Source organism: Oncorhynchus mykiss, chromosome 2 (genome assembly GCF_057628025.1).
Source record: "Oncorhynchus mykiss isolate SJ-2025 chromosome 2, ASM5762802v1, whole genome shotgun sequence".
Taxonomy (NCBI): Eukaryota; Metazoa; Chordata; class Actinopteri; order Salmoniformes; family Salmonidae; genus Oncorhynchus; species Oncorhynchus mykiss.
The window spans coordinates 18,345,001-18,360,157 of record NC_143023.1 but is presented as its reverse complement, the minus strand read 5'-3'; the positions used below and the strand labels follow the sequence as shown (position 1 = coordinate 18,360,157).

Sequence of the window (15,157 nt, the reverse complement as noted above, 5' to 3'; positions counted from 1 at the left end):
TTACCTATAACCCTTACCTATAACCTTTACCTATAACCCTTACCTATAACCCTTACCTATAACCTTTACCTATAACCTTTACCTATAACCCTTACCTATAACCCTTACCTATAACCCTTACCTATAACCCTTACCTATAACCTTTACCTATAACCCTTACCTATAACCCTTACCTATAACCCTTACCTATAACTCTTACCTATAACCCTTACCCATAACCCTTACCTATAACCCTTACCAATAACCCTTACCTATAACCTTTACCTATAACCCTTACCTATAACCCTTACCTATAACCCTTACCTATAACCTTTACCTATAACCTTTACCTATAACCCTTACCTATAACCCTTACCTATAACCCTTACCTATAACCCTTACCTATAACCCTTACCTATAACCCTTACCTATAACCTTTACCTATAACCCTTAGCTATAACCCTTACCTATAACCTTTACCTATAACCCTTACCTATAACCCTTACCTATAACCCTTACCTATAACCTTTACCTATAACCCTTACCTATAACCCTTACCTATAACTCTTACCTATAACCCTTACCTATAACCCTTACCCATAACCCTTACCTATAACCTTTACCTATAACCTTTACCTATAACCCTTACCTATAAACCTTACTTATAACCTTTACCTATAACCTTTACCTATAACCTTTACCTATAACCTTTACCTATAACCTTTACCTATAACCCTTACCTATAACCCTTACCTATAACCTTTACCTATAACCTTTACCTATAACCCTTACCTATAAACCTTACCTATAACCCTTACCTATAACCTTTACCTATAACCCTTACCTATAACCCTTACCTTAAACCCTTACCTATAACCCTTACCTATAACCCTTACCCATAACCCTTACCTATAACCCTTACCTATAACCCTTACCTATGACCTTTACCTATAACCTTTACCTATAACCCTTACCTATAACCCTTACCTATAACCCTTACCCATAACCTTTACCTATAACCCTTACCTATAACCCTTACCTATAACCCTTACCTATAACCCTTACCTATAACCCTTACCTATAACCTTTACCTATAACCCTTACCTATAACCCTTACCTATAACCCTTACCCATAACCCTTACCTATAACCCTTACCTATAACCCTTACCTATAATTCTTACCTATAACCCTTACCTATAACCCTTACCTATAACCCTTACCTATAACCCTTACCTATAACCCTTAACTATAACCTATAACCCTTACCTATAACCTTTACCTATAACCCTTACCTATAACCCTTACCTATAACCCTTACCTATAACCTTTACCTATAACCCTTACCTATAACCCTTACCTATAACCCTTACCTATAACCCTTACCTATAACTCTTACCCATAACCCTTACCTATAACCCTTACCTATAACCCTTACCTATAACCCTTACCTATAACCCTTGCCTATAACCCTTACCTATAACCTTTACCCATAACCCTTACCCATAACCCTTACCTATAACCCTTACCTATAACCCTTACCTATAACCCTTACCTATAACCTTTTCCTATAACCTTTACCTATAACCCTTACCTATAACCCTTACCTATAACCCTTACCTATAACCCTTACCTCTAACCCTTACCTATAACCCTTACCTATAACCCTTACCTATAACCCTTACCTATAACCCTACCTATAACTCTTACCCACCTTACAAAAAAAACACACCACCATTCTTCTATGTTTACCTTTTTGTCTGAGAGTCCAGAGACAGTGTCTATATACTCCTCCTGGATCATGAAGGCAGCCAGGTTGGCTGTGTAGGAAGCCAGGAAGATGACCGCGAAGAAGGCCCAGATCAGCACCATGATCTTACTGGTGGTTCCTCTGGGGTTCTCCACTGGGACCGAGTTATTGAACACAATGGCCCACAGCAACCACACAGACTTTCCTATGGTGAACGTAGAGCCTCCTGCCTCTGGATGGAGAGAGGGAGAGGAGGGGGTGGGGGTAGACCAGGGTTGGGGCAGAGAGGGAGTTTGTTGGGGTGGGGTATGAGGGAGAGAGAGAGAGAGAGAGGGAGGACGTGAGGGAAAAGGAGGAGGAGAGTCCCTCACTGGAAAAGTATGAGTGCATCCAGTCAACAGTCCTCTCAATAGAGCTTTAAATGAAGGCCTGCAGTGTTAACGGGATACCAGCATGCTAGCAAATACCAATAGAGCTTTAAATGAAGGCCTGCAGTGTTAAAGGGATACCAGCATGCTAGCAGATACCAATAGAGCTTTAAATGAAGGCCTGCAGTGTTAACGGGATACCAGCATGCTAGCAGATACCAATAGAGCTTTAAATGAAGGCCTGCAGTGTTGAAGGGATACCAGCATGCTAGCAGATACCAATAGAGCTTTAAATGAAGGCCTGCAGTGTTAAAGGGATACCAGCATGCAAGCAGATACCAATAGAGCTTTAAATGAAGGCCTGCAGTGTTAAAGGGATACCAGCATGCTAGCAGATACCAATAGAGCTTTAAATGAAGGCCTGCAGTGTTAAAGGGATAACAGCATGCTAGCAGATAGCGCAATGACTGGAAGTCTGTTGGTATCGCTAGTTAGTATTGGCTCGCGAAACAGTGTTTTCAACCCATTTTACTGTAAGCAACGTTATAGACAATATTGTTTCACTCAAGATGAACTAAATATCCAAAACACCTGGAATGACTGATCCATGCCTTATGATAAGGTATATTTCCTGTTTTTAAGGTGTTTTATTTCCTATTTTTATTTGATCTGACCTAGTATTGATTCAATGCTCTTTTTAAGATCCTATTGTGGATGTTCTATTTCTTTACCTTTGGTACTGAACACTGCATTGATGAGGAAGAGCTTTAAAGTAAGCATTTCACTGTACTGTTTACACCTGTTGTATCCCGTGCACGTGACATATTAACTTTGATTTGATATAAGTAAATAATACTTTGTGGATTCCCTCTCAAGCACTTTCAATAAATATTGAACACCACTGCTTTCAACACTGAGATGAGAGATGAAGGGAATGTGTGAGAGGAGGACAGAGAGGTAGAGAGGTAAAATATGTACAGCACAGCAGTCATGCTGTAAAAGATGAGAGAGAGAGACCTGAGAGAGAGAGAGAGACCTAAGAGAGAGAGAGAGAGACCTAAGAGAGAGAGAGAGAGAGACCTAAGAGAGAGAGAGACCTAAGAGAGAGAGAGAGAGAGAGAGACCTAAGAGAGAGAGAGACCTAAGAGAGAGAGAGAGAGACCTAAGAGAGAGAAAGACCTAAGAGAGAGAGACCTAAGAGAGATAGAGACCTAAGAGAGAGAGAGAGAGACCTAAGAGAGAGAGAGACCTAAGAGAGAGAGATCTAAGAGAGAGAGAGAGAGAGAGAGAGACCTAAGAGAGAGAGAAAGAGACCTAAGAGAGAGAGAGACCTACGAGAGAGAGAGACCTAAGAGAGAAAGAGAGAGAGAGAGAGAGAGAGAGAGAGAGAGAGAGAAACCTAAGAGAGAGAGAGAGAGAGAGAGAACTGAGAGAGAGAGAGACCTAAGAGAGAGAGACCTAAGAGAGAGACCTTCACTTTTGTATATTATCTACCTCACATGCTTTGGCAATGTTAACACATGTTTCCCATGCCAATAAAGCCCCTTGAATTGAATTGAATTGAGAGAGAGTGAGACCTAAGAGAGAGAGAGAGAGAGAGAGAGAGAGAGAGACCTAAGAGAGAGAGAGAGACCTAAGAGAAATACCTAAGAGAGAGAAGGAGAGAGAGAGACCTAAGAGAGAGACCTAAGAGAGAGAGAGATACCTAAGAGAGAGAGAGAGAGAGAAAGACCTAAGAGAGAGAGAGAAAGACCTAAGAGAGAAAGAGAGAGAGAGAGAGAAAGACCTAAGAGGGAGAGATAGAGAAAGACCCAAGAGAGAGAATGAGAAAGAGACCTAAGAGAGAGAGAGAGAGAGAGAGACCTAAGAGCGAGAGAGAGAGAGAGAGAGACCTAAGAGAGAGAGAAAGAGACCTAAGAGAGAGAGAGACCTACGAGAGAGAGAGACCTAAGAGAGAAAGAGAGAGAGAGAGAGAGAGAGAGAGAGAGAGAGAGAAACCTAAGAGAGAGAGAGAGAGAGAGAGAACTGAGAGAGAGAGAGACCTAAGAGAGAGAGACCTAAGAGAGAGACCTTCACTTTTGTATATTATCTACCTCACATGCTTTGGCAATGTTAACACATGTTTCCCATGCCAATAAAGCCCCTTGAATTGAATTGAATTGAGAGAGAGTGAGACCTAAGAGAGAGAGAGAGAGAGAGAGAGAGAGAGAGACCTAAGAGAGAGAGAGAGACCTAAGAGAAATACCTAAGAGAGAGAAGGAGAGAGAGAGACCTAAGAGAGAGACCTAAGAGAGAGAGAGAGATACCTAAGAGAGAGAGAGAGAGAGAAAGACCTAAGAGAGAGAGAGAAAGACCTAAGAGAGAAAGAGAGAGAGAGAGAGAAAGACCTAAGAGGGAGAGATAGAGAAAGACCCAAGAGAGAGAATGAGAAAGAGACCTAAGAGAGAGAGAGAGAGAGAGAGACCTAAGAGCGAGAGAGAGAGAAAGACCCAAGAGAGAGAATGAGAAAGAGACCTAAGAGAGAGAGAAGGAGAGAGAAACCTAAGAGCGAGAGAGAGAGAAAGACCTAAGAGAGAGAAGGAGAGAGAGACCTAAGAGAGAGAGAGGTAGAGAAAAACCTAAGAGAGAGAAGGAGAGAGAGACCTAAGAGAGAGAGAGAGAGAGAGAGAAAGACCTAAGAGAGAGAAGGAGAGAGAGACCTAAGAGAGAGAAGGAGAGAGAGAGAGAGACCTAAGAGAGAGAAGGAGAGAGAGAAACCTAAGAGAGAGAAGGAGAGAGAGACCCTAAGAGAGAGAAGGAGAGAGAGACCTAAGAGAGAGAGAGAGAGAGAGAGAGAGAGAGAGAGAAGGAGAGAGAGAGAGACCTAAGAGTGAGAAGGAGCGAGAGAGAGAGAGAGAGAGAGAGACCTAAGAGAGAAGGAGAGAGCGAGAGAGAGAGAGAGAGAGAGAGAGGAAAGAGAGAGGGATATAGACCTAAGAGAGAGAAGGAGAGAGAGACTTAAGAGAGAGAAGGAGAGAGAGACCTAAGATAGAGAAGGAGAGAGAGAGAGAGAGAGAGAGAGAGAGAGAGAGAGAGAGACCTAAGAGAGAGAAGGAGAGTGAGAGAGTCCTAAGAGAGAGAAGGAGAGAGAGACCTAAGAGAGAGAAGGAGAGAGAGAGAGAGAGACCTAAGAGAGAGAAGGAGAGAGAGCGAGGAGGTATCGGACAGAGGCAGGAATCATACAGAATATGACAGCGGTGCAAACTGCACTGCTAAATAATAAATGTCTGCTTCAATATTAAACATATAGGGCTGCAATGCAACATATGAGAGACAGTATTGGTTTCCATCCTCTGATACACACACTTTCATACCAATCAATGTTTCTGCAGTGATACTTGATTGACTGACCAACCAACATCATCAACAACATCAACAGCATAAACAAGGCATAGACATGTCCTGTGGTGATGGACATGTACATCAGCCAAACACAGTGTAGGGAGGGCATTCTGGAATGTTCTGTCACATGATCTATGAGACACTGAACATATAGAACAACTGTATGGAATTCTGTATCCATTCAATCACCTAGGAAACAACATGGCTACAAAACATGGACCCAGCATATCCTCTTTCTAATGGAACTCTGTCACTTACTCTTTCCGCTGGAAAGGCTGCGGTTGTAGCCGACTGGACTGAAGAACTCAAATATGAAGACGGTCACAGCCACCACGGTCAGGCACATGACGAACATCATCACCCACACCGCTGGACTGTAGGGCTCTGAGGGAGAGGAGAGGAGAGGAGAGGAGAGGAGAGGAGAGGAGAGGAGAGGAGAGGAGAGGAGAGGAGAGGAGAGGAGAGGAGAGGAGAGGAGAGGAAGATCAACAAAGACATTCAGTATAAACACAACTTAGAACACTTTAATAACTCTACCTACATGTACATATTACCTCAACTAACCTATACATCCCTAGAACACATTAATAACTCTACCTACATGTACATATTACCTCAACTAACCTGTACCCCCACACACTGACTCTGTACCTGTACCCCCACAAGCTGACTCTGTACCTGTACCCCCACACACTGACTCTGTACCGGTACCCCCACACACTGACTCTGTACCTGTACCCCCACACACTGACTCTGTACCGGTACCCCCACACACTGACTCTGTACCGGTACCCCCACACACTGACTCTGTACCTGTACCCCCACACACTGACTCTGTACCTGTACCCCCACACACTGACTCTATACCGGTACCCCCACACACTGACTCTGTACCGGTACCCACACACACTGACTCTGTACCGGTACCCACACACACTGACTCTGTACCGGTACCCACACACACTGACTCTGTACCGGTGCCCCCACACACTGACTCTGTACCGGTACCCACACACACTGACTCTGTACCGGTGCCCCCACACACTGACTCTGTACCGGTGCCCCCGCACACTGACTCTGTACCGGTGCCCTCACACACTGACTCTGTACCGGTGCCCACACACTGACTCTGTACCGGTGCCCCCACACACTGACTCTGTACCGGTGCCCCCCCACACTGACTCTGTACCAGTGCCCCCACACACTGACTCTGTACCGGTGCCCCTGCACACTGACTGTACTGGTACCCCCCGTATATAGTCTCGCTATTGTTATTTTACTGCTGCTCTTTAATTACTTGTTACTTTCATTTCTTATTCTTATCATATTTTTTAAAACTGCATTGTTGGTTAGGGGCTCGTAAGTAAACATTTCACTGTAATACCTGTTGTATTCGGCGCATGTGACTAATACAATTGGATTTGATTTGATTTGTTGATAGAGGCGACTGAGAATCCATCAGAGCCCAAACCAATCTAAGTTACAGAGCTTTGCGAGCAAACAAACCAGCTAGCTAACACAGCATGACCCACTACTCCAGTGTTTCTGTGTCTTCCAGTCCAGTCCATTCTGTTTACTGTAATTCAATCTAAAAAATTATTTCACCTGCTGACAGACTGGAAGTATAAGCTGAAACGACGTGACAAAGTAAAAGTAACAACAAACGCAAGTAAAGATTGAACCATTTGATGGAACCACAGCACTTTTGAATTGGGAGAGGGTAAGCTGATCCTAGATCTGTGCATAAGACTCTCTTATTGTCACGGTTCCTCTCCTTGTTCGGGCGGTGTTTGGTGGTCGACGTCACCGGTCTTCTAGCCATTGCCGATCCATTTTTCATGTTCCATTTGTTTTGTCTTGTTTTCACACTCACCTGGTTTCAAATCCCGAATTACATGTTGTATATTTTCCCCCTGTTTCCCCCATGTCCTTGTCGGGAATTGTTTATTGAAAGTTCTTGTGCTATGTGTTACTGGTGCCCATGTGTTTGTTGTTTTATATTATATATTAAACTGCTCTGGCTATTCACCAAGTTCTGCTCTCCTGCGTTGCACTTCCCTGCCACCCCTTACACTCATCCAGAGTGACTTACAGTTAGTTCATTAATCTTAACATACAGTAGCTAGGTGGGACAACCACACATCACTGTCATTGTAAGTACACTTTTCCTCAATAAAGTAGCTATCAGCAAAGTCACAGCTAGATAGGGAAGAGGTGGAGAGTCATGTGCAAGTGGGAATTTAATTTTTACCTGGACCATCAATAATGTCCAGATTTACTTCAACCTCATCAGTTCCTTCACTCACCCAGGAAGGCAGAGGGTGAGACGGTTCCATTGCTACGGGAGACCATGACGCTGATGCCCGTCTCCACGAAGGGGACGGAGAAGTCCACGACCTCTGACCTCTCCTCGTTGATGGTGAGGGATCCGATGGCCATATCTGCTCGCTGTCCCACCACCTGATGGACAGGAGGAGAAACTACATTCAGAGAGATAGAGGAGTACACTGGCCTTATAACACATTATTATAGGAGAAACTACATTCAGAGAGATAGAGGAGTACACTGGCCTTATAACACATTAAATCAAATCAAATCAAATCAAATCAAATCAAATCAAATTTATTTATATAGCCCTTCGTACATCAGCTGATATCTCAAAGTGCTGTACAGAAACCCAGCCTAAAACCCCAAACAGCAAGCAATGCAGGTGTAGAAGCACGGTGGCTAGGAAAAACTCCCTAGAAAGGCCAAAACCTAGGAAGACTGTACATTATTATCGGATAAACTACATTCAGAGAGATAGAGGAGCACACTGGCCTTATAACACATTATTATAGGATAAACTACATTCAGAGAGATAGAAGAGTACACTGGTCACATAACACATTATTATAGGATAAACTACATTCAGAGAGATAGAGGAGTACACTGGCCACATAACACATTATTATAGGATAAACTACATTCAGAGAGATAGAGGAGTACACTGGTCACATAACACATTATTATAGGATAAACTACATTCAGAGAGATAGAGGAGCACACTGGTCACTATGTGTCTCCTGCTTCGCATCTCTTCATCACACAAAGTGAGTTAGCCCCCCTCCCCATCTAAATCAAAAACTGCTGTGTCGGCTGATTGAATAAGTGACATGTTAATCTGCGTTAGACACGGCACCTTCTCATTTCAGAGTTTATCAGCAGAAAAGGGGGAGCGAGCAGCAATGCAACACACACTCCCCTCTTCAAGTCTCTGGATTAGCTACCTGATCAAAGAACGGCAGGCTTTGAAACATCTGATCAAAAGACAGAAATTAATCTGAGAAAATAAAACACACTTCACCATTAGCATGTGAATATAGGTGGACAGACACCATCGGCCCTGGTTCAAGTCATAAAGATGGCAGATAAAGAAGAAGTAGAGTAGGGAGTGAGATTGTTTCTGCTGCCATGACAACCAGGCTGTACCAGCGTTCCCCGTGGGACCTGAGGAGGTGCAGCGGGACACTTCCACCAAAAATCACCCCCCTGTCCTACTCGCTCACAGTGTGTGTGTGTGTGTGTGTGTGTGTGTGTGTGTGTGTGTGTGTGTGTGTGTGTGTGTGTGTGTGTGTGTGTGTGTGTGTGTGTGTGTGTGTGTGTGTGTGTGTGAGTGTGTGTAATAAACAATGTATGTCTGTAAGTGCTGGCTGTGGTTAAGGGCCCATAACTCTGCCTGTGACTGATGTGACACCCAGCGTTTAACTGGTTGCCCCGGAGGCAGCAGCATAGGCCAGGGAACGCTTGAACATACACACACACACACACACACACACTAAGTTAAGCTACAGCAACCTACACACACACTGGGGCGGCAGGGTAGCCTAGTTGTTAAGAGCGTTGGACTAGTAACCGGAAGGTTGCAAGTTCAAACCCCCGAGCTGACAAGGTACAAATCTGTTGTTCTGCCCCTGAACAGGCAGTTAACCAACCCACTGTTCCTAGGCCGTCATTGAAAGTAAGAATGTATAACTGACTTGCCTAGTTAAATAAAGGTAAAATAAAAAAAATAAAAAAATAAATAAACTGAGGAACAACACAAACACATGCGCAGTGCTACACACACGTACATTCTCATGCAGAGCTATAGTCGTACAACAGTTAGCCTGACCTTCCAACCAGGAAGAAAAACCACCTTAGAAGGTCCTTAACTTCCATAAATCATGACCTCTGAACCAGAGGAACAGACTCTAATCCATCAGCCATCCAATCAATCAAATGTTATTTGTAATGGCAGCATGCAGTGTGCCAAGTCTCAGTGCTCCTCTCCTCTCTGGCGACAGCTGTCTCAGTGCTCCTCTCCTCTCTGACGACAGCTGTCTCAGTGCTCCTCTCCTCTCTGGCGACAGCTGTCTCAGTCCTCCTCTCCTCTCTGGCGACAGCTGTCTCAGTGCTCCTCTCCTCTCTGTCGACAGCTGTCTCAGTGCTCCTCTCCTCTCTGTCGACAGCTGTCTCAGTGCTCCTCTCCTCTCTGGCGACAGCTGTCTCAGTGCTCCTCCATCTCTGTCGACAGCTTTCTCAGTGCTCCTCTCCTCTCTGACGACGGCTGTCTCAGTGCTCCTCTCCTCTCTGGCGACAGCTGTCTCAGTGCTCCTCCCTCTCTGGCGACAGCTGTCTCAGTGCTCCTCTCCTCTCTGACGACGGCTGTCTCAGTGCTCCTCTCCTCTCTGGCGACAGCTGTCTCAGTGCTCCTCTCCTCTTTAACGACAGCTGTCTCAGTGCTCCTCTCCTCTCTGGCGACAGCTGTCTCAGTGCTCCTCTCCTCTCTGGCGACAGCTGTCTCAGTGCTCCTCTCCTCTCTGGCGACAGCTGTCTCAGTGCTCCTCTCCTCTCTGGCGACAGCTGTCTCAGTGCTCCTCTTCTCTCTGGCGACAGCTGTCTCAGTGCTCCTCTCCTCTCTGGCGACAGCTGTCACAGTGCTCCTCTCCTCTCTGGCGACAGCTGTCACAGTGCTCCTATCCTCTCTGGCGACAGCTGTCTCAGTGCTCCTCTCCTCTCTGGCGACAGCTGTCACAGTGCTCCTCTCCTCTCTGGCGACAGCTGTCTCAGTGCTCCTCTCCTATCTGACGACAGCTGTCTCAGTGCTCCTCTCCTCTCTGGCGACAGCTGTCTCAGTGCCCCTCTCCTCTCTGACGACAGCTGTCTCAGTGCCCCTCTCATCTCTGACGACAGCTGTCTCAGTGCTCCTCTCCTCTCTGGCGACAGCTGCTGTGGAAAGTAGCTTTGACCTTTTCCCAACAACTATTACGGTCAAGAAGAACTACGTACTGTAGCCTACCAATGTCTAATCAATGTCTAATCAATCATTCACATTTTACTGACCTCTCCAATCATGCCATTCCACACTCCATCAATCTTCTTCCCGTGCTTTCCATTGGTCACCAGGTAGAGGTCATAGGTGAAACCCACGATCTTGGCCAATCGTTTGAGGATGTCGATGCAGAAGCCCTTACAGCACTGTTTCTTTGGGGGATCCTGGACAGGAATACTGGAGGAAGGAAGGAAGAGGGAGACAAGGTGCAGGAGAGGAAAGAGAGAGAGAGAGAGAGAGAGAGAGAGAGAGAGAAAGAGAGAGAGAGAGAGAGAAAGAGAAAGAGGGAGTGAGTGAGTGAGTGAGTGAGAGAAAGTATAAGAGAATATATAACCTTTAAAAGATGTTATATTTAAGACAAAGATTGTCTCTCTTCCTCAGTCAGGGCTATGCCTGTAAGTGAGAGTCAAATTGTGCTGCCACATGATAATTGTTCTCATCCTTCCTAGAGGTGGTGAACCGTGACCCGTGGACCTCTACTGCAGCTCTATTGTGTTTGTGTCCAATTCAACCCCCATATATCTTCAACTGAATCACATATAACCCTATATACCATCTGGGCTCACACTCACCACTACACGATCGAGAAGGATGAGAGGTAATGTGGAGAGTGGAGGGTTAATATGTGATTGTTTGTGTTCAATACACCATGAAAGTGATTATGTCATATGTTACACTGGAGACACATGATATTATGAAGGTCGATCTGTGAAAAACGACAGTTCCATTTTGCTAATGTGTTTGCCTCCAGGGGGGTCTTGTTGCCACTGTACTGTATGTGTGTCACTAGGGGATGATCCGTATTTTACTGTGTCCTCCAAGACCCTGGACAGTCCCCTGATCAAGTGTCCCAGGGTAAGGAATGTATTTTATTGTGTATTGGACAGGAACATAATTGTCTAATTTGACCCGTCACCCCTGCCTTCTGACCTGGCGTTGAGGGGTCGTCGGCAGGGTACAGAGTCTCTGATGCAGGTGTTGGAGGCGGCGTCAGCCAGCTCCACGATGACAAACGGACGTTCCTCCAGAGTGACCACGCGCAGGTGCTGGGCGCCATCAGGCGGTTGGAGGAATGGACCGTAACGCGACCACGCTGGATAAACCAAATCCAACTTACCGTTCTCCCACATCCCAACCTGGGAAAGAGAAGGGAGTGGGTTAGACAGGACACACACAAACACACTCCCATCAACCAACTCCTGTCACATCAGTCACAGCTTTCCTGTTTTGCAAACAGTTATTTTGGCATTAATACGTGTCACATATCAGTTTGCAAACAATGCAAAAAAAGATCTATATATCATTGAGATAATAAAGCTGCATACTAACATGGTCTCTTTTTTCTTTTCTTCAGTAAGTCAGCTCCAAAATGCAGGTGTTTCAGCCTAGCTTAGTGCTTTCTGTGGTGGGGCAAGCCAGCAGAAAATACGGAGCGTTGCGCTGTTATTGGCTCAGTGCTCCGTCACTCATGGGAACACTACGTCACCACCAAGTCTAGAGGTAGAAAATTCTAGCCCATTGGGTGCTGCCATAGAGTTACATTAGAAGTGCCCATCCAAGAAGGCTCAAGGTCATTGGCCACAGATAAAATGATGTCAAATCACATTATATCTATCTTAGCTTTGATTGGACTGATCATGTCAAAATCATACTTTCAAAATCTTAGGGAGCAAGCTAGACAAGCAGTCATCATCATGAGTCACGTTGACAATCTACTGGCAAATCCTTTCTTCCAGTTCCCAGTTGTTTAGAAAGCATCCAGAGAACGACAGACTTTGATGACATAGTTTGATGACACAATTTGCTCACGAAGGGCCGCCGGGCCACCGTCCTGTTCAAGTGAACACAGCACAACAAGGTGAGTCCAAAAATGTCTTGTATGCTGCTGCATAAATTATGTAATATGACAGGGAGATATGTATACTGTAGCTAAGAAAGTAATACTAAGTGTATGTTGTGTAGTAAGTTGTTAGTGGCCCATGTGCCTCACCCTAATAATTTGGTCTATTTTTACCTATTGATTTCACCTACTGTTCTGACTTGGTGGTGTATATCTAGCCTATAACCTGTTTTTGAGAAATATAATCATTGAATATTGTAAGAGCTATCCTACGGTTCTGACTTGGTGTACAGGGAGAACGCTGTAAGAACGGCCCTTGTTCTGAATTCTGATGCTGTACATTTCAAAAGTGCTGAACAAATAGTTATAATGACTATGTCTATCCTAGCTCGCTTTTTAATGTCATATTCGAAATGAGGCATTGCCGTATCCACTTGTTGTCCCCTTACGCCATAGCTTGTACTGTACATCTCAATTGTCAGCAGAAACCACATTTGTTTAAGCAAGTCAGCCATATCAGCTATGTATTTTTTAAAGGCAGTAAATGAGGCTGAATGATCTGTTTTGCTGCCAGACAAGGCTCCACTGAAAGCCAGGTGTAGCAGTGGTAAGGTGTTTGGACTGCTGTTGTGACTCTACTGTTGGGCAGCTTTATGTAGGCCCTAACAGTTTGTGGGCATCATTTGTCACCGTTATAGTGCAATTCATGTATTGTTTAGTGTTGTGTAGTGTAGTGGCTTTGCTGGCATACATCCCACATTACATTTTTCCCCCCACCAAGATTTACATGCTAAAATTGCCAGTGAGAATGCCATCCAGTTTATTATATTGTACTATATGTGAACCAGTGAGAATGCCATCCAGTTTATTATATTGTACTGTACTATATGTGAACCAGTGAGAATGCCATCCAGTTTATTATATTGTACTGTACTATATGTGAACCAGTGAGAATGCCATCCAGTTTATTATATTGTACTGTACTATATGTGAACCAGTGAGAATGCCATCCAGTTTATTATATTGTACTATATGTGAACCAGTGAGAATGCCATCCAGTTTATTATATTGTACTGTACTATATGTGAACCAGTGAGAATGTCATCCAGTTTATTATATTGTACTATATGTGAACCAGTGAGAATGCCATCCAGTTTATTATATTGTACTATATGTGAACCAGTGAGAATGCCATCCAGTTTATTATATTGTACTATATGTGAACCAGTGAGAATGCCATCCAGTTTATTATATTGTACTGTACTATATGTGAACCAGTGAGAATGCCATCCAGTTTATTATATTGTACTATATGTGAACCAGTGAGAATGCCATCCAGTTTATTATATTGTACTATATGTGAACCAGTGAGAATGCCATCCAGTTTATTATATTGTACTATATGTGAACCAGTGAGAATGCCATCCAGTTTATTATATTGTACTATATGTGAACCAGTGAGAATGCCATCCAGTTTATTATATTGTACTATATGTGAACCAGTGAGAATGCCATCCAGTTTATTATATTGTACTATATGTGAACCAGTGAGAATGCCATCCAGTTTATTATATTGTACTATATGTGAACCAGTGAGAATGCCATCCAGTTTATTATATTGTACTGTACTATATGTGAACCAGTGAGAATGCCATCCAGTTTATTATATTGTACTGTACTATATGTGAACCAGTGAGAATGCCATCCAGTTTATTATATTGTACTGTACTATATGTGAACCAGTGAGAATGCCATCCAGTTTATTATATTGTACTATATGTGAACCAGTGGGTAAAGAAACAACAGGTCTGACAGCGTTTCAACCACATCCCCCTCAGGAAGAGAACATTCAGACCCAGGATTCTCTCAACCACATCCCCCTCAGACGAAACCTACAGTCAACAGACAGGAAGAGAACATTCAGACCCAGGATTCTCTCAACCACATCCCCCTCAGACGAAGCAGACAGTCAACAGACAGGAAGAGAACATTCAGACCCAGGCTTCTCTCAACCACATCCCCCTCAGACGAAGCAGACAGTCAACAGACAGGAAGAGAACATTCAGACCCAGGCTTCTCTCAACCCCACACACACACACACACACACACACACACACACCAACCACCAACCAAACCAGGGGTATTGAGATAGCGATAATCCACACACTGCCATAAAGAGTTATTCCAATTTAAGCAACGAGAGACACATAAAGAAGACCTCACACTAGAACTGAACAACAGTGTTCCCCTTCAGACTGAGGTCTTTCAACAGATCTAAAGTCTTTGTCTTGCCACTATTGAGTGCAGTGATCTGGAAAAGGAGTACTGTAGCCTGGGATTGAATATAGTGTACCAAGCTGATGTTCTGACTGAATAACTTTAAGTACATAAACCAGCCACTAGATCAGCTGCAGGACAGATATATAAAGATTAAGGTTGAGTTCAATAGGAGAAAACAATTGAAAAGTCCACAAAACCTATACGCTCC

General features: G+C 44.1%; 1 protein-coding gene across 1 annotated transcript in view; it reads right to left on the bottom strand.

Annotated features, from left to right (window-relative positions):
• Positions 1-15,157, bottom strand: part of LOC110503718 (uncharacterized) — a 127,859-nt gene that overhangs the window by 61,893 nt on the left and 50,809 nt on the right. The window contains exons 6-10 of the mRNA XM_090191338.1: positions 11,760-11,965; positions 10,841-11,006; positions 7,783-7,936; positions 5,735-5,860; positions 1,730-1,959 (exon numbers count right to left, since the gene is read on the bottom strand). Of these exons, the coding sequence (XP_090047464.1) occupies positions 1,730-1,959; positions 5,735-5,860; positions 7,783-7,936; positions 10,841-11,006; positions 11,760-11,965 (882 nt within the window). The remainder of the gene's footprint in view (positions 1-1,729; positions 1,960-5,734; positions 5,861-7,782; positions 7,937-10,840; positions 11,007-11,759; positions 11,966-15,157) is intronic.